General features: G+C 47.0%; 2 protein-coding genes across 2 annotated transcripts; both read left to right on the top strand.

Moving 5' to 3' along the window:
• Nucleotides 1-13,035: 13,035 nt before the first annotated feature.
• LOC127293417 (ferredoxin C 2, chloroplastic) lies at nt 13,036-15,374 on the top strand. The gene is made up of 8 exons (XM_051323036.2): nt 13,036-13,235; nt 13,316-13,568; nt 13,659-13,722; nt 13,952-14,040; nt 14,551-14,619; nt 14,749-14,793; nt 14,989-15,047; nt 15,143-15,374. The coding sequence occupies exons 1-7, from the start codon at nt 13,210-13,212 to the stop codon at nt 15,031-15,033; spliced, it is 591 nt and encodes a 196-aa protein (XP_051178996.1). The 5' UTR covers nt 13,036-13,209; the 3' UTR covers nt 15,034-15,047; nt 15,143-15,374.
• A 1,228-nt stretch (nt 15,375-16,602) lies between these two features.
• On the top strand, nt 16,603-18,511 carry LOC127293416 (uncharacterized). The gene is made up of 4 exons (XM_051323035.2): nt 16,603-16,944; nt 17,065-17,347; nt 17,492-17,542; nt 18,005-18,511. The coding sequence occupies exons 1-4, from the start codon at nt 16,658-16,660 to the stop codon at nt 18,422-18,424; spliced, it is 1,041 nt and encodes a 346-aa protein (XP_051178995.1). The 5' UTR covers nt 16,603-16,657; the 3' UTR covers nt 18,425-18,511.
• The last annotated feature ends 3,680 nt before the right edge of the window (nt 18,512-22,191 follow it).

Genomic DNA, 22,191 nt, shown 5'->3' with positions numbered 1-22,191 from the left:
TGTGTTCACGTCTAATCCAATCGTTCGACTGCCCCGGGTTCTGGGAGCGTAGAAAGTTCTTGTGGTCACCGATATACGGAGCCACCAAGGTGGAACTTTGTAGAACTGTGTAGTGTGCTTGAGTCAAAGAAATCCCGTCCCTACATATCATTGATTTCCTTCCTAGCGTGCCTTTTCCACTTAGTCCCCCTTCATGCCGCGATTCAGGAACACCAATCGGCTTAAGGTCAGGAATAAAGTCAACACAGAATTCAATGACCTCCTCTGTTCCATAGCCCTTGGAGATGCTTCCTTCTGGCCTAGCACGGTTATGAACATATTTCTTTAAGACTCCCATGAACCTCTCGAAGGGGAACATATTGTGTAGAAACACATGACCGAGAATGGAAATCTCATCGACCAGGTGAATGAGGAGATGTGTCATAATATTGAAGAAGGATGGTGGGAACACCAGCTCAAAACTAACGAGACATTGGACCACATCATTCTGCAACCTCGGTAGAATTTCTGGATTTATTACCTTCTTAGAAATTGCATTGAGGAATGCACATAGCTTCACAATGGGCAGTCGAACTTTTTCCGGTAGAAGCCCCCTCAATGCAATCGGAAGCAACTGTGTCATTATCACGTGACAGTCATGAGACTTCAGGTTCTAGAATGTTTTCTTCTCCATATTTATTATTCCCTTTATATTGGAGGAGAAGCCAGACGGGACCTTGATACTGCTCAGACATTCAAAATATATTTCCTTCTCTGCTTTTGTAAGAGCGTAGCTGGAGTAATGACGTCCTTTAACTCTCTCATGCAGTTTTTTGGGGTCTTTCCTACGTTGCTGGTCCTCCTGTGCTTCTGGTGTATCTTTTGTCTTCCCGTACACGCCCAGAAAGCATAGCAGGTTCACGCAAAGATTCTTCGTCACGTGCATCACATCGATTGAAGAGCGGACCTCTAAGACTTCCCAATAGGGTAGATCCCAAAATATAGATTTCTTCTTCCACATGGGCGCGTGTCCGGCATCGTCATTCGGAACAGACCGTCCGCCAGGACCCTTTCCAAATATTACATCTAGATCCTTGACCATACCAAATATATCAACACCATCACGATGGGGAGGCTTCCTCCGGTGATCAGCCTTACCGTTGTAATGCTTGCCTTTCTTTCTTACGGGGTGGGTAAGCCTAAGAAATCGACGATGCCCCAGGTACACGACCTTCTTACATTTTTCCAAATAATCACCTTCAAGCTCATGTAAACAGTGCGTGCATGCATTGTATCCCTTGTTTGACTGTCCTGAAATGTTACCAAGAGCAGGCCAGTCATTGATGGTTACGAAAAGCAGCGCTCTTAGGTCAAATTCCTCCTGCTTGTGCTCGTCCCACACACGTACACCTGCTAGGGACCACATTTGTAGAAGTTCTTCGACTAATGGCTTCAGGTACACATCACTGTCATTCCCGGGTTGCTTCGGGCCTTGTATGAGCACTGGCATCATAATGAACTTCCGCTTCATGCACAACCAAGGAGGAAGGTTATATATACAAAGAGTCACATGCCAGGTGCTATGGCTGTAGCTCAGCTCTCCAAAAGGATTCATGCCATCTGTACTTGGACCAAACCGTAAGTTCCTTGCATCCTGTGCAAAGTTTGGGAACTCTCTATCAATTTTCTCCATTGGGAGCCATCATCAGGGTGCCTCAACATCAAGTCTTTCTTACGGTCTTCTTTGTGCCATCGCAACAACCTAGCATGCTCTTTATTTCTGAACAAGCATTTCAGCCGTGGTATTATAGGAGCATACCACATAACCTTGGCAGGAACCCTCTTCCTGGGGCGCTCGCCCTCAACATCACCAGGGTCATCTCGTCTGATCTTATACCGCAATGCAGTGCCCATCGGACATGCATCCAAATTCTCGTACTCACCACGGTAGAGGATGCAGTCATTAATGCATGCATGTATCTTTTGCACATATAATCCTAGAGGGCAGACAATCTTCTTCGCTTCGTACGTACTGGCGGGCAATTCGTTACCCCTTGGAAGCTTCCTCTTAATTATTGTCAGCAACTTTCCAAATCCTAAGTCAGTGACACCGTTCTCTGTCTTCCATTGCAACAATTCCAGTGTGCTGCCTAGCTTTTTATGGCCATCTTCGCAAGTTAGGTATAACAATTTGTTGTGATCTTTTATCATCTTGTCGAAGGCCAACCTTTCCTTTTCAGTTTCACATTCTCTCCTTGCATCAGCAATGGCCCGACCAAGATCATCATCAGCAGGCTCATCTGGTGCCTCTTGATCTTCTACTTCATTGTCTTCATTGCCTTCTGCAGTATCATCGTATTCAGGGAAATTGGGATAACCGTCATCATCCTCTTCCTCTTCTTCATTGTCTTCCATCATAACCCCTCTTTCTCCGTGCTTGGTCCAACAATAGTAACTGGGCATGAAACCGGATCGCAGAAGGTGGCTGTGAATGAGACTCGAGCGAGCGTAATTTACGTTATTCTTGCAGTCCACACATGGACAATACATGAAGCCACCATGTTTGTTTGCCTCCGCCACGGCCATAAAATTATCCAGGCCCGAAGTGAACTCGTCAAACCGTCGGTCAATGTACATCCATTGCCGATTCATCTGCATGATATAATTAAGCTGATCAAAACCATTACAGAACATCACGATGTATATATACACATGCATTTTATCAATTGCAGATGAAAAGGATAAAGTTGTTAACCTCGATGAAGAATAAAAAAGCAAGTTAAGTGTGGCTTGATTTGTGTAAACTCAAGTGGCAAATCCTCTTAAGCATTTCATCGAATACCTCTTTTGCATGTGAAGGAGAGAGGAGAGCAATACACCCCTCTTGTGAAGAAAGTGAAAAAATGGCCAAGTGTGACTCACACTTGGGCAGGGGCAAGGTTATATAGCCAGAGGGGGGCCTTTGGACCCGGTTTGTAATACAAACCAGGACTAAAGGTTTCCCACGCCTGACACGGCCTGCCGCGCCTTGCCGTGGACCCTTTAGTCCCGGTTTGTATTACAAACCGGGTCCAAAGGCCACTACAGGACAGGCGCCAGCGAGTGGGGTCGCCCTGGGCAAAACGAACCGGGACCAATGCCCCCCATTGGTCCCGGTTTGGTTCTGCACTCGGACATTTGCTTGGAACCAAAGGCCTCTTCTCCACTAGTGTACATAGTGCTTGAGGATTCTTTCATTTATCTATTTTTATGTGGAGAATTTTTTTAGACGGGGTGGGGACATTTTTCCTTCGGCGACGGGAGGAAGCCGTGTGACCCAGGGCGGAGGTTGACCACCCTCTCCGGTCTCCGTGGTCTCCACCAAATCGCCGGTGGCGAGCCTATGGTCTGTGCCGATGGAGGAACATGGTTCCATAAAACGGGTTAAGCTCGATAAAACGAACAATCATTATTCTATGTCACGCACCAAACCCAATGGTGATAGTTAAGTGACATATCACGCGAACTAGTTAAGGCTGGCTATAGTGGTAGTATCATAGATAATATCATACGTTTTAGGCCAACAAAAGTGATGATGTGGCATAATTAAGTATGAGAGATAGGATTAGATTGTACGTAGATTTACATTGAGATTCTACAAAACAATAAATTTGAAAATTTATGGTACTACTCTATAATACCACCCACTATAGAGATATTATCATAGACAAATATCATATGTATGATACTAGTATATGATACTATGCACTATGACCAGCCTAAGTGACAATATTGCCCTAGTTATGGTGGTTTTGATTCATTTACTCTATTTCTGGACTTGGCAGTCAGTACTCTCCAGTGATATTTCGTAATTTATAAGACTTCAGTGAGTAATTCATTCAAAGATCAATAACATTGTTCGAAACAAGCATGCATGCATCACTCGCCGATGTGCAAGATCTATGGCCGCCATGGACAATTTTTCGCGATTTTTTTTAAATAATACACTTTTTAATATTAATTCCAGAAATAATATTCGTTTTCAGCTAATTTCAGAAATAATACACCGTCCGGGTGGGGGAACCCGAATTTACAAAATCGGGTTTGAGGAGCCCGAGACGAGGCGAATCTGCCGTGTCAGGCCAATTTCGGGGTGCTCCTCCCCGAAGCGTGGGTGTCGGCCACCGAAGGCCCGTGTCGGACTGTCCCCTGGACAGGAGCAGATGCTGTCGGGGCGGAGAATCCCGAGGCCGTAACTTCGGGCACGCTGAGCCCGAGTCGGGCAGGACGACCCCGAATCGAGGCGATATTAAATGCGTCGCGCGTGCTGCTGCCTCGCCCGAGCGCTCTGCCCTTCTTCTTCCTCCTTCAGCCTCAGTTCATCTGCTTTCTCTCTCTCGTTTGCTCTTTGGCCAGCAGCGTTTTCTCTCATTGCTGAGCAATTTGTCCAGCCATTTGCTGTAGTTTGACCACCAAAAGCTGTAGAATCATCTGATCTATACATGGGTTAGATTTTGAAGCATTTTGGTGGAGGTGTTGTTGGTGGTGGTGGTGGTGGAGGAGCTGGTGGTGGTGGAGGAGCTGCTGGTGGTGGTGGAGGAGCTGCTGGTGGTGGTGGAGGAGCTGCTGCTGGTGGACGAGCTGAGCTGCTGACGGAGGTGTTTGGCACGCTTCAAGGGTAAACCCTAATTCCTGATATTAGATCGTGTAATGATGCATGTTGCGTTCATTAGCTTCGCAGATTAGTTACTGAAATATGTACCGGTAGATAGTATTTATTTCAGAGTGTAGGTGCTAGATTTTTTTGACGAGTCTGTAATTTGTATAGGTGAGCAGATATGTCAGATAGAGTAAAATTCGTTGTTTACTTCGGTCATGGCACGGTCCGAACAACTCCGATGGGAGCTGATCTGAGCGAGTTTCAGTGTGAGGATTTGCATCTGACAAACCCAAAAACATGGCGAGTTAGTCAGTTGAAGGAGTGGTTGACCGTGAATTTCGGGCTTAATCCCGAAGCATACACTGTTGGTGTGCATGCTTTGTGGAGCAGCTCCGATGCCAGATTTTACGGCGGTTGAAGCCGATTGAGCGGACCTCTCGGTGGGTGCACTGGTTGGAAGCGTGCGGCGCGGGGAACTCACCCCATCGCCTTAATGCTTCCCGAGGCGAAGGTGGTGAATTTCCAAGAAGGCGAGGGTGCGTTCCATCCGAAGGCCAGAGCGATCAAAGTTACGATGCTTTGGCGGCAGCAGTTTCCAATCCGGGCAGAGTAGCCATGCAGCAGGTGGTCATGACGATACTGTTGAGCTTGAAAGCATGGACGAAGAAGAAGAACAGATGCAGAACATGATGGACGAGGAAGACGAGGATGGAGTGGACAATGAGGTTGACTCAGATGAATCCGGTGGATCCGATACTTCAGATGATAACGAAGAGGCGGATCCGATCCCCTCTTCTTGGAACCATGATTTGTCGGAGGCAATGATAGTCGATGATCGGCACGATTCTGCCTGGGAGTACAGCATGAACACCATCTCGCTTGGTGCTAGATATCTTGACAAGAGACATCTGCGAGGAAGCAATCACTCGGTGGGCAATGAACACGCAAAGGGTATTCAGAACCACCGTTTCAAGTCGAAATTCTTGACAGGTGGTGCAGCGATGCTAGATGTCCATCAAGGGTGCATGGGAACTTACCTAAGTAAGACACAACATGGGTGGTGAGCGACTTCGTGCCGCACACATGTGTCCTTAAGAGTATGTTGAAGGATCACCGAAACCTTACATCCACTCTTATTGCTCGCCTGTTCTACAAGGAGATTGTAGAGAATACAGCAATGGGGGTTAAAGCCATCCAGAGAAGAGTTCACCTTCAATATAAGTATGTAATTGAATATGGCAAGGCATGGAGGGCTAAACAGAGACGGCCTTTGGAGAACAGATTCGGGACCTTCTATGATGCTTATGACGGTGTCGTCCGTCTCCTGCACACATTGAAGGACCGGAATCCGGGCACCCATGTGGACATACAAGACTTTGTGATACCGTAGTTCCCTAATGTCGTGGTTACGCACAGTGGTGTTTTTCGCATTCAGCATATGCATCGAGGCTTTCATGCACATCGTCCGGTGATGTGTGTAGATGGAACTTTTCTAACTCGGGAGGTACAAGGGACAGATTCGACAGCAATTGGAGTGGATGGCAACAATCGATGTGTGCCTCTCGCATTTGCATTTGTTGAGAGCGAGAACACTGCTAGCTGGTTATGGTTCTTCAGGCAGTTAAAAAAATCGATAGTGAAAGATCGCGAAAATGTGTGCGTGCTACATGACAGGCATGCAGGTATACTTGCGGCTATCAAGACTCTGGTAGAAGCCGGACCTGATGAAGAGACGCCATGGCAGGATATGCAGAGTAGGTGGTGCATGCGCCACCTGGGGGCCAATTTCTTCTCGCAGTTTAGGAGCAAGGGTCTTATGAATCTGTTCAAGAAGTTGTGCAAGCAGAATCAAGAATGCAAGTACACTTTTCTCCGCGGCAAGCTGGATGAGTTCACTAAGGACCATGTGCGGCACAGGTTAGCCGCCCGAGCTGCATTAGTAGCAGCTCATGCAGCAGCTGTGGCACAGGGTACACAGGTTCCAGTAGGCCCCGAGCCAGATCCTATTGGGCTATGTGACCTGCCTGGATTTGACCCACCCAATACTAGAAGGAGGCCTGGACGACGGATTAAAAATTTTGCAGAGTGGATAGAGCACGAGCCATTAGAAAGGTGGTCTTTGCTGCATGACACACATGGAGCTAGGTATGGTGTGATGACTACCAACCTAGCTGAGTCATACAACTTCGTGCTTAGGGGAAATAGGGCATTGCCGCTGACAGCCCTTGTGGAGGGTATTTTATATGGCACTATGAATTATTTCAAAGAGAGACGGGAGTTGGCTTTGAACCATATGCTTGAAAATCCAAACACTCCTTACTGTAAGGCCATTATGGAATATATGGATGTGAAGATGGAGAAGGGTATGTCACACACTGTTCTGGCCATCGGTAATCAGGAAAGGAGGTTTGAGGTGCGCTTACCAACCGACAAGTTTGGTTGTGTGAATGCGGTGAGAACACATGAGGTCAGAATTGGAAATGAAGAATGGCCATCGTGTGAGTGCACATGCAACAAACCGAGGTTGCTTCACCTTCCATGCTCCCATGTGCTGGCAGCTACCAGACAACTAGGGCTGGACTCAATCTCTTTCGTCTCTCCATATTACGCGAAAGAGGCTGTGCTGCACACCTGGACCGGCGAGATGGTCGGATACAGAGTTGTGGGAAATTTTACTACGGTGATACCAAATGAAAGACGGTACATCCCTGACCCAAGATCATTGCGGACGAACAGAGGTCGACGGGAGACAAGGCGCATTAGAAATGATATGGATGAAGCAGAAGCGGGTGGTCCAACTAGGCAATGTTTTCTGTGCAACCAATTTGGACACAGGGACCCCCTATGTCCCACTTTCTACCCAGCAGCTGCAGCGGCGGCGGCTAACCGTGGGCGAGGCAACCGAGGAAGGCGTGGGAGGGGAAGAAATAGAGGGAGATAGTAATATTTGTAATACTTATGAAGTATGCTTTAATTTGTAATATTTATGAACTATGCTTTAATTTGTAATATTTATGAACTATGCTACAATTTGTAATATTTATGAACTATGCTATAATTTGTAATATTTGTGAACTATGTTATAATTTGTAATATTTATGAACTATGCAGCAAACATTTCATATTGAACTTCAAGCGATAATTAAGATACAACTTACTACTACAACATAACTCTCTGCTAACATATTAAATGGTACACCATCGCTACAACATACTACAAGATCCATGATTACTGATAACTAAAACACTAAGAACGCAGCACACCCTTTCCCTTGCCCTTCGACGATGCAGCTTTCATGGCCTTGGTGGTAGGCTCGAAGTCGTCGTCTGAATCGACGACTGGCGGTGCAGCACTCTTGCCCTTTGAGGACTTGGCACTCTTGCCCTTCGACGATGCAGCATTCTTCGCCTTCGTGCTAGGCTCGAAGTCGTCGTCCGAGTCGATGACCGGTGGTGCAGCACTCTTCCCCTTCGAGGACTTGGCACTCTTGCCCTTCGACGATGCAGCTTTCTTCGCCTTGCTGCTAGGCTCAAAGATATCATCGTCGTCCTCACTCTCAACCGTCCACAGCCATGGAAAGTTGTAATCTCTTTCCCTATCTCGTTCATTCTTCCAAGTTAGTGACTTCCACTTCTCATTCAACCTGATAAGCTCACACCTTATCTCCCGTGGGCTGCGAGCAGGCATCTTCTTCAATGGCCACCCATAAGAATATTTCTCAAACTCCCTACCCACCTTACGGAGCAAGGCGTCGCTACTGATGAACTCCTCAAATGTGTCTACCTTACTCTCCCTCATCACTTTGCGGGCCTCGTCTAGAAGAGGTTTGGCCATGGATTCGGTAAAAAGATGGGGGGATTCTTATATGGGGGATCCATCTTGCTGAGAGAATACACTGAAACAGAAGGAAACACTGGGGGGTTTTTATAGGCTAGAAGGGACGACTTTCGGCGGGAAAAGGTGAGCGGGAAAAACTGGCGGGAGATTAGGGCGGGAGTAAAAGGCGGAAAAAAAGTGAGCGGGAAAAATTGGCGGGAGATTACGGCGGGGGTAAAAGGCGGGAAAAAACTGAGCGGGAAAAATTAGGCGGGAAACAATAATACTAAAACAGAAATGAAGATACATTGCAGCTGAAATAAAAATAGGATTTATCACTACAACGGAATTTAAGATACAACGACACTACAACGGAATTTAAGATACAACTGAAATTAAGATACATAGCCAATACGACACATCACACTACTTTCCCTGCGTCCACCGTGGCCATTTTCCAGACTTGTCGCCGCGTTCTTCTGCCGCTTGCGCTTCAGCAGCTCTTTCCCTTAGTCTCTTCCTTTCCGCTTCACGAGCCTCCCTGCGAACCTCTTCGTCTGCAAACCTACGTGCAGCCTCATCATCCATCCTCTTCTGATTCACCTCTCGGTTACGAGCTTGTTCCGCCCTTAGTTTACGTATCCGCCTCTCTCGCTCTGCTTTCTAATTAGCACGAACATTTTACCAAGGGTCCTCCTAAAAGAACGGTGCCCAACCACGGCGCTGTTTCACCTCAACCTCCTCGCGCGCCCAATCCGGCTGCTCCGTGTCTATCCAAAGGAAACCATTTGCATAGGGGCGGGAGACTACAACACAAACAAGAAGATTAAATCAAATTCACAAACAAATTTAAGCCAACATACAATTATGTCGAAACATACCGGCGGCCTGGTGGACGACGAAGCTGAACTACGGGGTGGATCATGCTCATAGCTCGCACACATGAAAAATTTCATGCCGAACTGGTCGGAGAAATCCTCCACCTGCTTAACCTTAGTAACACGGCCGCACCAACAACGCTCCGCAGTCACACCCGGGGGTAAACTTGCAGCCTTCGCCTTCACCGGCCTAAACTCCTGGTCAGAGCACGGCACACTCATGATGGCTAAGAGTGAGCAAACGGGATAAAATAGAGATACAAGAACTTGTGCAATCCAGAGTAGCGATGCCTGCTTTTATAGGCAAAAATTCGACAGTGTGGCGGGAAAATTTAGCGGGAGATAGTGGCGGGAGATGATGGCGGGAAGGAGTGGCGGGAAGAAGTGGCGGGAAGGGTGGCGGCAAAGGCGGGAGGGAAACACGGCGGTGCGAACGCGAAAAGGCGGGAAAATTTCGTGCTGGGCACAAAATCGGGTTCAATAAACCCGATTTATTGAAGTCGGGTTCAAATGGCCCGATTATTTGGTATCGGGTTCAACTTGCCCGATTTTCAGAAATCGGGTTCAACCACCCCGATTACTGCTTTTTTTATTTTTCTTTTTCCATCACGGCGCAGAAGGCGCAGAAGAATCTTATTTTTGGGTTCCCCAACCCCGATTTCGTAATTTCGGGTTCCTCTAACCCGATTTCGTAATTTCGGGTTCCACCACCCCGACGGTGTATTATTTCTGAAATTTGCTGAAAACGGCTATTATTCCTGGAATTAATATTAAAAAGTGTATTATTTAAAAAAAATTCGCCAATTTTTCCATGCTTTTTGGACCAAAATTGGTGGCCATACATGTTTACCTTATTTTTGCATATCGGCGACAATCTCACCGATATCACCATTATGGTGGACAAGGAGGCGGGTATACCTTATTTTTGTCCTACATAATGCCATAGCCACCATAAAGATGATGCCATTGACCAAACTCTGACTTTAGTAACCCTTTTATAACGCCGAGCACAGGTCCAATGTCCCCTTCCCCTCGCACTGTTGGAGTGGCTAGTATAGGAGGCAAGAACTCATCATTTCCCAATCTTAGATGATGAGGGCAAGGAAGATGGCAGCTGCTAGGGTTTCTAGCCTACCGTCTATCTTTCTTTGAGGGAGAAGAGAGACGAAGCTTAGGGCATCTTCAGCGGGCCGACGCATTTTGGACGTCCGAAATGTCCGTTTGCGTCGGCTCGCGGACGCGATGTGGCCCAGGGTGACCGTTTGCGTCTGGGGTACCTCCAGCGGTGCGGACGCATTTTTTAACCGGGGTCCGCGTCAAGCTCGCTAATGGCGTTTTACATCCCGTCGAGGACTGCCGCCGGCGATTAACTGTTCCCGCGCGACGACGATCGTTCCCGCGCGTGCCCAATACATTGGCAAGTTTCACCGGCGTTTCGCGCGCGCGGGAAACGCCCTGCGCGCCAACGCCGTTTCCCGCCCCGCCGTGGCTATATATGGTGGACACCGGCGGGGGCGACGGGCACACCTCACCCTACCATCCATCCATGGCCGACCACATTAGGTGGGAGCACGTTGTTCACATGTGCCGCCAGCTCCACACGGAGGAGGAGGAGGAGGTAGCCACCGCCGGCGTTGAGGCCCAGCAGCTGGACCTGGAGGCGGCGGCGGAGGCGGAGGTTGCGGAGGCGGTGGCGGAGGCGGCAGAGCGCGCGGAAGGGCGCCTCGCGGCGACCAGGGCGGAGATCGCCAATGCCATGGCCGAGCTCGCGGAGGCGCGGGCGGACATCGCGGCCCCTCCGGCGGACGCCGTCATCCACGACATCACGGACGAGGACCCCCCCGTGCCCAGCCGCTTCGAGTGCGCCGACGACCAGCGGGTTCTGCTCGCGTCCTTCGAGTCCCTGGCTGGGGACGCCCAGTGCCGTCAGGCTTGGGTGGCGGAGGAGGAAGCCCACAGCTATGCGATGGTCATGGCTCGGGGGTTAATGTGCTTCGACCTGGACTCGCTCCAGCGTAGGGGCCCTTCTCCCGCGCGGGTCGAGCAGGAGAACCGGGAGCTGGAGGCCGCCATCGCCGCCATGGACGAAGCGGTGGCGGAGGCGGCTAGGGACAGGGCCCGGCTTCATCGCTGATGTGGCGGCGATCCAGGCGGCGGCCCAGGCGAACGAGGACGCGGCGGCGGAGGAGGAGGAGGCCCAGGCGGCGGCTACCCACCCAGGTGGCGTTGGCCCAGGCGCAGGCCCTGTGGGACAGCTCCCTGGCCGAGGCCCTCGAACGGCGCAGGCGGTAGGACGAGATGTCCGTTCGCCGGCGTGCGCGGCGCGTGCGCGAAGCGCTCCCGTTTCGACGACGGCGCCAGCCCTTCTGGCGGCTAGTAGTAGGCCGCGCGACGGCGAGTAGGTACGGCCGTTATAGTTTTAGGTTAACTCGACTAACCATCTCTGTAAAGATGGCCCTTTTGTCCAATCAATAGTAATGAAAAATCTTTTGCTTACCTAGTCACAACCGACCGGGTCCGAATGCACCCAACGCGGACAGTTTCCGCGACCATCGAGCGACCGCGGAGACGCAAACCTGACGCATATTTAGACCAGGTTTGCGTCTCCGCGGATGGCCCAGTCACTTTGGGTGTGTTTGGTAGGTCGGTCCACTCGAGAATGTCTTTCCCAGCCCAGACATGCTCACCTTATACAAGCTAGGCTCAGATTTGACCATCTGTTTGGTGGGTCGGGTGTGTTCAGCCAAGTTGAATCAAGATGTTGTTTGGTGCTCAGCCATGTGTTAGGACATGCTGGACACAGGTTCAGAAATATAAAATTACAAGGAGGTCCAATTTTTACATAAAACACCCTGAAGAAAAAAAAGGAAAAGCAATCGGGTCCTCAGATCCCGACCACCATCGAGGAGGCGCTGTGGGTGGCCGCCGGCCGGCGTGACGAGGCGCCCTTGATGACGTCCGTGGCGTCGTGAGGAGGGACGGTGGCTGGCAACCTTGGCGGCGGAGTTTCGAGCGGCGTGAGGCACTGCAGGTCGTCCGTGGCGGCGCGGGCGGTCGTCCATGGCGGCGCAGGCGGTCGTCCGTGGCGGCGCCGGGAGGTCCTCCGTGGCGGGGACGGGCAGACGAGGCCCGCTAGAGCGCCGACGGACGAGCTCGAGCGCGGGACGGGGTAGACGAGGCTCGCCGCGTTGCCGCCGAACGGAGCTCGGCGCGGGGACGAGGCCTGCCGCGTTGCCGCCGGACGGAGCTCGGGCGCGGGGACGAGGCCTGCCAGGGCGGCGCCGGACGGAGCTCGGGCGCGGGGACGAGGCCTGCCAGGGCGGCGCCGGACGGAGCTCGGGCAGGATGAGGGGAAATGAGGAGAGGGGTGGGGGTCTGGGGGTAGGGGCGCGCGTGGGGGATGTGCTACAGTGTTTTGCGGGGCGAACTCAGCCTGGCTGACCTGAGAAGCTCGATTTGAGCTTCTCAAACCGGCCTGGCTGAGAGCCCTTATTTGCACGAGGTCAGCAGTGCCCACTTGAGCCGACCCGATCTACCAAACAAGTAAAATTGAAAAAATCTGGGCTGGGATGAGAATCTCTGTGTCCACCCGACCTACCAAACACACCCTTTGTGTCGCTCTATTAGAGGTGGTGCCGGACGCATTTCCGGTCAGGGCCCCTGGAGATGCCGTTATGGACACGCGCCGACTCGTGCGGGCACATGCTGACACGGTCACAGCCTGCCTCATAGGGACACCCACACCGAGCCAGCTTTGGGTTAACGGCACGGAGCTTCCTCGTCGCCCCCCTTATCCGCTCCAAGCCAATCAAACCGCTCGGAACTTCGCCGCTCCCGCTCCTCGGCGCCGCGCCTCGTCTCGCCGGCCCGCCGCCTACAGACAGCCCAAGGCCAGAATGGCGGCGTGCCCCGCCGCGACCACGTACGCGCGCGCGCGCACTCCACGCCCTCCCTCCTCTCCTAACTCTGTACCTCACTCACTCATCCAAGCTCTCCTCGCAGGGCTCGCGTGGGCGCGCACGGAGGACCGTGCCGTCCGTGGAGGAGAAGCCAGGGGGCCCCGAACGTCCTCGCAGCCTCCGCCACGCCACTGCCCGCCGGTGGTCGCCGGCCGGTCCGCGGCACGAGGGCGCGCGCCTCGGAGCTGCAGCAGGCGCCCGCCGCCACGCCTGCCACGGGGACTGGCGTCGCGACCCACAAGGTCACCGTCCACGACCGGGAGCGCGGGGTCGTCCACGAGTTCGTCGTGCCCCAGGTATGGAAAGTGCGCGTGCGTCTCGGTTCCTCCTTGTTGAGATGTTGCTGGTCTGATTGGTGCCAATGGTGTGGCGACGGCCGCGTGCAGGACCAGTACATTCTGCACACGGCGGAGGCGCAGGACATCACGCTCCCGTTCGCCTGCCGCCATGGTACAGTGCTTCCTTTGTCAATCCTTAGTGGGAACAGAACTACTGAATTAAGCAAGTTGATGCATGCTATTCCAATTGTTTATGGACTCGAGTAGTTGCTGCAGTATTTAGAATTCAGTTGGTACTACCGAGCCTTGTAATTTCTACTCCGACTGGCGTAAGATCTTCATTTGCTTGCTATGATCTGGAGACAACTTGCTGAATCAGGAAACCATGTGCTAATAATCAGGTTGCTGTACTAGCTGCGCGGTTCGGATAAAATCAGGGCAGATTAGACAGCCTGAAGCACTTGGAATATCTGCTGAATTGAGGGAGAAGGTAAACCCACTTCTTGTGATTGCTTGTCACTGGGGTTCTTCATGTTTTCCTTACTGCCGAAAATCATCTATGGCTGCAGTATTTTCCTGTTCCAGTTCATCTATATCATCATTTGTCTATGGGCTGCAGCATTATCGTCACATAATGAAACTCAGTCTTATTCTACGCATTGCACGGTTTTCCTGTGATTAGTATTGCTGTGAAATTTAGCTTTATGTGTCATCCTAGTAACGTTATGTTATGAACTGTTGTATTTATCTAGATTGAGAGATTTGAAAAGGTTGTAGGAGCAGAGATGATTTAGAAATGATTTATTGAGATTAATCGGGCAATCCTTTGGTTTTGTACCCTAATTGCCAAGGTTTTCAACTGCTATTTAAATCAGGTGCTCTAGCTATGCTCCTATACAGTCTATATGTTATGTCTTCCATCGTCTATTCTGATGCTACAGTTCTACATTCTGAGAAGTTAAATCCTATGGATGTCACATTTGTATGGGTTCATTTTCAGGGGTATGCGCTGCTATGTGTTGGTTACCCATCCTCTGATGTTGAGGTTGAAACTCAAGATGAAGATGAGGTAAGCACATCTGCTAAGCTATCTTCTGAAGGCCGAAGACTTGTGTAGTTCAAATGTACAGTAGGAACTACGAAATTCTTTTCAATTATGATGATTGCGCCACTAAGGATGATCCATCTCAATTTATAGGTATACTGGCTCCAGTTTGGAAGATATTTTGCACGAGGGCCTATTGTGAGTATTACGAGATTACTTATTTACAAACTAAGATTCATGTCGTGGGAACGCTTTGAGCAGAAAAATCTGTTTGGCACCAGCGCATAACATATGCTGATAGCTGTGGTTATCGACCGAATTGTTATTCTCTCTTATAGGTGGACCTTTCTAACTTTTGCTAAGACGAAATCGACACATTTTTTTCCCTTTCAGGATAGAGATGATTACGCGCTAGAGCTCGCAATGGGAGATGAGTGAAATGTGCATAACAGGTTTGCGCCACCGTAAATTTCACTACTGTAATACCAAATCTCCTTATTATTTCTTTCACCAATTATAACCTTCTCTTTCCTCTTTTTTTTTACAGAGATACATGGCTTTTATGAGTACCAGTTGGTAGGTTATAGAGTAAATAGAATCATTTCGGCACGCTACTCTGCATGTTGCGTGTCCTGTACTTTTGCAATTTCGGATGTGCAAATATGTTTCTTGTAGAGAAGCCATTTCTCATTTTTCGCACTTGGTAGGCGAAGAACGCTATGGAGTGAATGTAAAGATGCGAGCTACTTAGCCTCTCAATTCAATCTTCATTGCAATGACTAGAATGTTCTAGCAGTGGTTACCACCATTCAGTTAAACTATGTTCCACCCATGGATACATCAAAACTGAAGATGCGGTGTGTTCTTATCGTGAGGAACAGAACTAAAACATGAGCTATGATTCGCGGTAGTACTAGTCTCTGTAAATTGAAACAACAAGGACATCGATTGGAATTCAATATTGAAGCGAGTAGCTGCGAACGAACATCAGTTACCTGCCGGCCATGTTGTTTCAAGAGTGAATTCCACTTCTAAAATTTTAGGCAAATTTCACAAAACCATGTTTTTTTCTTTTTGAACAGCAAAACCATGTTTGTTGGGGGCTAGGCTTTCACACAAAACCACAATGGAAGGAAACTTTATCAGAAACCACAACTTTTGGGGTAAATTGTTTCAGCGAACTCAAATCTCACAAATTAGTAAGTTTGAGACTGTTTCTGATAACCCAGGTCCACAAGTTGGTGTTATATGGCAGATGAAATGGTTCTTTCCAGTCTTCTGCAGTCCGAACATGAACTAAACCATAACAAAGTTTTTTGCATAATTTTTGTAAACTTCGATAGAAAAATATTCAAAGATTCAAACTTGTGGTTCTCGGAAACGTCTCCTCTGCCATGTGGCACCTAAGTTGTGGGCACAAGTTGTCAGCTGAAGCTTCAAAATTCAAGAGATTTGTGTTATCCAAAATGACTTACTCCAAAATTTGTGATTTTCCAATAAAATTTCTTTCGGTTGTGGTTGTGTGAAAACCTTGCCACAGTAGTTGTGGTTTGTGAAATTTTCTCTAAAATCTAGTTGTGTATTTCTGACAGATATTATGTTAATATGTTAGATTTTTTTTTTTTTTTGCGAAAAATGTTAATATGTTAGATTAATGTGGCGGAATAACAAGAACTACACTATTGATGAAACTTTGCACACAGTTTAACCTGTTTTAGATAATACCAATATGTTAATATGTTAGATTAATGTGGCGCAATAACAATAACTAAAGCTCGATACGGCTAGCATTCTCTTCTCCATCCGTTCGTTCGAACCTCGATGGTCACCACATCATTGCCTAATAAATGGCATTTTTCAAACAAAGATGGTCCAAACTTATAAATGCCTAAATAGAGAGTAAAAATGAAATTGGTTCTTTTGAAACTACATGCAGTAGTTCTTTTTACAGGAAATACACGCAGTCGTTCATCTGACACGTTGGTTTCAACGAGTAGATAAGACGGGCTCCCCCGACGCAAACTTGCCAAAGGAGCGACCGAGCGAGACATACCACGCCGCAATGCTACTGGCGCGCTCGCCGCCACCGCCATTGCTCCCGGTGGCCAGCTCCTCGGCGCACTCGGTCCGCGCCTTCCCTTCTCGCTGCGTGGCCGTTCCCCGCGCCGCCGCGAACGCTGACGCCGTGACGGCCGCGTCGAAGGCGTCTTCTCTCTGGGGCGGGCAAAAGCGCAAGCAGGTGGCGAGCGTGGCGAATCCCCTGGTGAAGCACTGCGTGAAGCTCCGGGACTCCGCCGCGTACCGCCGATCCTGCCGCCGCCTCCTTCTCGTCGGCCTCGCCCCTATCAGGTACCTTCCGCTCCTGTCTCTCTGCTCCGCTTCTCACAGTGGCCGTATGTACTGTGAATTCTCGTTTTATCCTCCCATTTCTGATTCTATGCTCATCCTTCTCGGTGGTGTTTGCTGCAGGGAGATTTGTGCGCTTGGTTTCGCATCCATCGACTGCTTGCTTCTCTTGGACGGTGTAGAGATCCCGGATGAATTGCATGAGCTCTCTGGCGATGTTGTGTATGTGAGCGCCACTGTCATGAAGAAGATTTCCGGGATGCGGTCAGTTGATTCAACTGAGGCGATTGCTGTCATGCACATGCCGAAGCATTTACGTGACCTCAATGGCGATGAAGGAGGGGCTGGACTTGATGGGTTGTTTCATCAGTCTCCAAATAGGATTCTAGTCCTTGATGGGATTCAGGTGAAAATTAGCGATATACAACAATTGTTCAGAGGCAATCACTCTAATTTTGATTAGAAAACGACACATAGTGCATTGTTTATTTCTTTTACTCGAATTTTGTACAATGCATCTGATGCCATTCATCGTCCCGCTACTTGCCAGGATCCTGGTAACCTTGGAACATTGATAAGATCGGCTTGTGCTTTCAAATGGGTATGCAAATCTCTGCTTCCGCTGCCGTACATGGCTATTTCACTTACTAATTTAAACAATTCATATATCACATGATTCGGGGTTATTATGAGAGCATTTATTTTATCCTTTAGTAATCTGTTTTAGATTTATGTGATCATGAAGGTAAAATAATCTGAAGTGTGAGAGAATAGAAAACATCCAATTGTTAGGTTTCAGAAATTTGTCGGGTGATAGTATAACCCGTAGCGCCATTTGTGATATTTTTGAAGTTGATGCTTCGTCAGGCAAAAAGAGTATATTGTGATGGGTTAAAATACTAGAAGCGTCATTATACTCAAAATATTTGCACAGGTGCATTAAGTATCTCTGATTCAGGAAACTTACGACTTTGCAAACTGCAAAGTGCCATCTGTTTCTTTTCCGTTTTTCTCTTTGCAAACTTTTATTCTTCTAGTAACATGTAGATCCAACAATCAACAGGATGGGGTATTTCTTCTTCCAGCTTGCTGTGACCCTTTCAATGAAAAGGCTCTTCGTGCAGCTCGAGGAGCCTCTTTGCAGCTTCCGGTTGTTTCCGGTAACTGGTGTGATCTTCAAGCTTTGGTGACTAAATATGACATGAAGATGTTGGCAGGCCATCCAAAAAGCGGCAGTGATGGTTTTGAAGAGACTCGCCCGCTGTCCAAAGAGCTAGCAGATTCTCTGATGAGTAAGTCTCTATGCTTAGTGTTAGGAAGTGAGGGCAATGGCCTCTCCGAAGAGACCATCCAAGGTTGTGAACTTGTAAGCATTCCTATGGAAGGTATTTTCGAATCTCTGAATGTTTCAGTTGCTGGTGGTATATTTTTATTTATGTTACAACTCAGACAGGAAACATATAACAGAAATTTAGCTCCTTAAGTTACCTTCTTGTCCAAGTCTTGTATATTTTGTGGCTGCTTGTTCGGACATCTTATTGGAAATGAAAAAAACCTTCCATTTTGTTTCTGGCACACAGTCGTCAAACCCTTACCCCCTTGATAGCAGTAAAGAAATCTCAGGACAATATATGGAAAATCTCGACCATATATCAAGGGTTGTGACCACCCTTGATAGTAGTAAAGAAATCTCAGGACAATATATGGAAAATCTTGACCATCTATCAAGGGTTTCGATCCTTTCATACTGGGAATGGAAAAAAAAACTCTATAAAGCTGGGTATGAGCCTTTCCAATTACCAGACCATCTGGGGTTTCCCAAAAAGCAGCATAAATGATGTCTTACACTTGCCATAAGAATCTTACCACCTGCATACCCGGTCTAAGTATTTCATCCTCTTAGCCAGACTAGAAGGCCTGCCCAGCAGCAAGCCTAAACGAGATCTACACTTGCCATATGAATCCTCCCATCTGGTTCATGTGTTTGTTCTGTGGAACTGAACTAGTATAAATCGCTTATCAGCTAAAAGTTCAATCATTTTGCGAATTTTGGTGTCGGATGCTTAGAATATGTAGATACAACATTAACCAGCTGAACTAGATTTTCCTTCGCTACTGATGTATGGTACCCATGGAAAGAAAACTTGAACAATTTGTCTTAGCAACTATAGCACCGAATGCTCAAGCTAAGCCAACTATATTATGCTTGTCAGTCTTGTGTAAGGGTCACAACAAGCTGGAACTGGAAGAAGAAAGATCCCATATATTACACAGATAATTTAGTTATCATGTATGACATGGTACCACAAATACAGTGTATAGGATTAAAATTAAAAAGAGTAAAACAAATAGTTTACTATTTTGGCCCTCGTTGAAAAGGACAAAAAATTGGAAAATTTTACGTTGTTTTAGGAAATTTTTATGAGTTTGATCAGAAATTTTAACTTATGTGTGATTTGAGTCTAATTTTGAGATATAAATATTTTGGCCCATCAAAATCACAATAATATTTCCGAGTTGTAAAATTTTGATGAATCTGAAGTGTATTGGGGAGTTAATTCCGTGAGTGAGAGATCACATGGTTTGGGGTTTTGTGGTGCGGTTCATTGTCTTCACTCCTCATAAGCATGCCAGTGGGATTAGAGTTAGAATGGTTAGGTTTTGAACGTGTGATTCATGTATGGACTTTGATATATGTTTCACATACGAACATCTATATTAATTCTATATAATATATGCTGCAAGAAAAAAAACTCAAGATAATTAGAGTAAAACTAAATTTGAAATTTCGCAGGGGTTGCCCCATTAGATCCGCCCATGCTTGCTAGAGCATTAGTACATGACACAGCAACACTGGCATGTGGCACTTTTATCGCAGAATTGAATGTAACTTGCGTCGGGGTTGTAGATACTGCCCATTGCATAGCAAATCTCTGTGCACCTTTTTGTCGTAGTGTCACCACCAAGCATGTACCTACATGTATGTCCTAGATCCCCTCCTGTAATACCTGCGGAAACCAAGGCATTCAGAGGAACAATGTGACTAGTAAATTACAGAGTAGTCACTTTGGTATGTATGCACGTGTTGATCGATTTGAATGTATGCTAAGATAATAAAAATGAAGAACTGTAGATTGAAAACAAATATATTACCTATATGGCCATCGGATGCATGACAAGGGCAGTACTGCAAGTTAGATATAACAATGAGAGCTACAAAGCATAAAGCCTGCGTGTTGCTCATGATAATCCCCATGAGCACAAGCTAGCCTTTTCCTTCGACAATCTTGAGCTAGAGGTGTTCTTATAGCTAATGTGTGATGGTTGTTGTTCCAATTTTATACATTGTGCTTATATAGAGACATAAACGAATCGTGTAGCATCAATTTTTTCCTATTTGATTCCTTGTGCATTGATGTTGTCTTTTAATTTCATAAAAGATATGATTCGCTGTGGACGTTTTTTGCTTGGAGTAAAGATGATACGATTAACAGAAGGAGAAGTAGCTATAGAAAGGATCTCATGCACATTAGTGGTATTAAATAACAAATCTCTAATAGGTGGTCCACCCATCTGAGGTGCCGATTTATTCAACATTTTGTAGTTTGAGGAACCACACATTAACCATTAAATTTTGATTCACTGTGGAGGTTTTTTGCTTGAGTAAACTATAGTATGATTTGTTGTACGTAGCTCTTGGCAGTGTGTTTCGTAGGAAAGATATGATTTGGTTTAGGGATTTTTTTTTTCATAGGAAGGTTCTTTTGGGTCTCTGAATGTTTCAGTTGCAGGTGGTAAATTTTTTATTTATGTTACAGCTCAAACAGCATACATATAGCAGAACTTTAGATCCTTAAGTTACCTCCTTGCCCGATTCTTATATATTTCGTGGATGTTTGTTTCTGACATGTGACTGATAATGAAGAAAAATACTGTTTTGTTTCTGACACTCATCCCTCAAATCCTTACCACCCTTGATGAGTTGGTGGTACTAAGGAAATCTCATGACAATGAGGGTATTTAAATATTTATAATTTAATAAGAAAAAACTCAACAATAAATCATTGTTGTCTCTTTGACCCATGAAGTCGCATGTTGACTATTACCTTTAGTACTCCCTCCAGCTCAAATTAATTGGTGCAGCTTAGGAGTACACTTGTACTGGACATAGTATATGACTTCGTTGATTAATTTGGGCCGTAAAGAGTAGGTTTAATCAAGAATTTTGATCCTTTAACACTGGGGACAAATAAAAACTCTATAAAGCTTTGCTATGAGCCTTTTAAATTACCAGACCAGCTGGGTTTCCCCAGAAGCCAGCATAGATGGTGCCTTACACTTGCCTACCTGGTCCAAGTATTTGCTCCTTTCAGCTGGACCATAGGGCTTGGCCCAGCAGTCAACATAAAAGAGGTATCACTTACTTTCAAGGGCTCTAGTATTGCCACTTCATAGAGGATTTTATGAGCACACACACATTTCTGCCTTTGTGATAACTGATATGACCGCAGCAATGTTTTCCACCATACACAGTATCTTGTGATCCGTTGCTTTTGTCTTGTAGAGTACTAGAGTTGCTATGATAAGAGGCATGTATCATATGTGGATTGTATGCTGACCTGGTGAGCAACCATCCACTTGGTTTAAATAAATAAAGTATACTATATTTACATAGAAGTACTTCAAGAATACAGAGTCAGCCATAACTTTTTGCTATGAAATTACCACTGACGGGTTAGGACGGGTTAGGAGGGCAGTGACACCCTGGGCTCACCAGAGTTTAAATCCCATATTTAACATTGTGTCTCATTAAAAGGCGTAATATTACTTCGTCAATCTCAAGATCCGTCGGATTAGTTACTTAGACTCAGTCTCTCGAAGTCGAAGTTGCTCATAAGGGTAAGGTGAGCGTGCGTGCGTTTATAGAGGTAAGTGCATGTATGTTAGTAAGTATGTGTGAGCGTTTGTGTCTGTTCTGTGTTTCGCAAAACAAAACGAGAATAAAATTCTATGAAACCTGATAAGCTGTGCTGCTGCTGGGCCATGAATAAATCCAAATTCAAGAAATAAAGTTGATTTTTCACTGATTCGTTGTCGTGCAGTATGGAACGTTAAGAAGTTGGAGAAAGCAATGAAACAATACATGTGCTTACTACTCAGTATTTGACAAGCAATGCATGGAATGTGGTCCTATACTACTCCCTCTGGTCTTGTATACAAGGCTACAAACACATATTCTATATACTAAGA

This window comes from Lolium perenne, chromosome 4 (assembly GCF_019359855.2).
Source record: "Lolium perenne isolate Kyuss_39 chromosome 4, Kyuss_2.0, whole genome shotgun sequence".
Taxonomy (NCBI): Eukaryota; Viridiplantae; Streptophyta; class Magnoliopsida; order Poales; family Poaceae; genus Lolium; species Lolium perenne.
Note: the sequence above shows the minus strand (reverse complement) of the source record. Positions and strands in the feature narration are given on the sequence as shown.

Coding starts and splice junctions, on each gene's coding strand:
- LOC127293417 (XM_051323036.2), top strand. CDS start 13,210: ATGGCGGCGTGCCCCGCCGCGACCAC. Junction 13,723..13,951: donor CCCGTTCGCCTGCCGCCATG/GTACAGTGCTTC, acceptor GCTAATAATCAG/GTTGCTGTACTAGCTGCGCG. Junction 14,794..14,988: donor ATTTTGCACGAGGGCCTATT/GTGAGTATTACG, acceptor TTTCCCTTTCAG/GATAGAGATGATTACGCGCT.
- LOC127293416 (XM_051323035.2), top strand. CDS start 16,658: ATGCTACTGGCGCGCTCGCCGCCACCGCCATTGCTCCCGGTGGCCAGC. Junction 16,945..17,064: donor GTCGGCCTCGCCCCTATCAG/GTACCTTCCGCT, acceptor TGTTTGCTGCAG/GGAGATTTGTGCGCTTGGTT. Junction 17,543..18,004: donor CGGCTTGTGCTTTCAAATGG/GTATGCAAATCT, acceptor AACAATCAACAG/GATGGGGTATTTCTTCTTCC.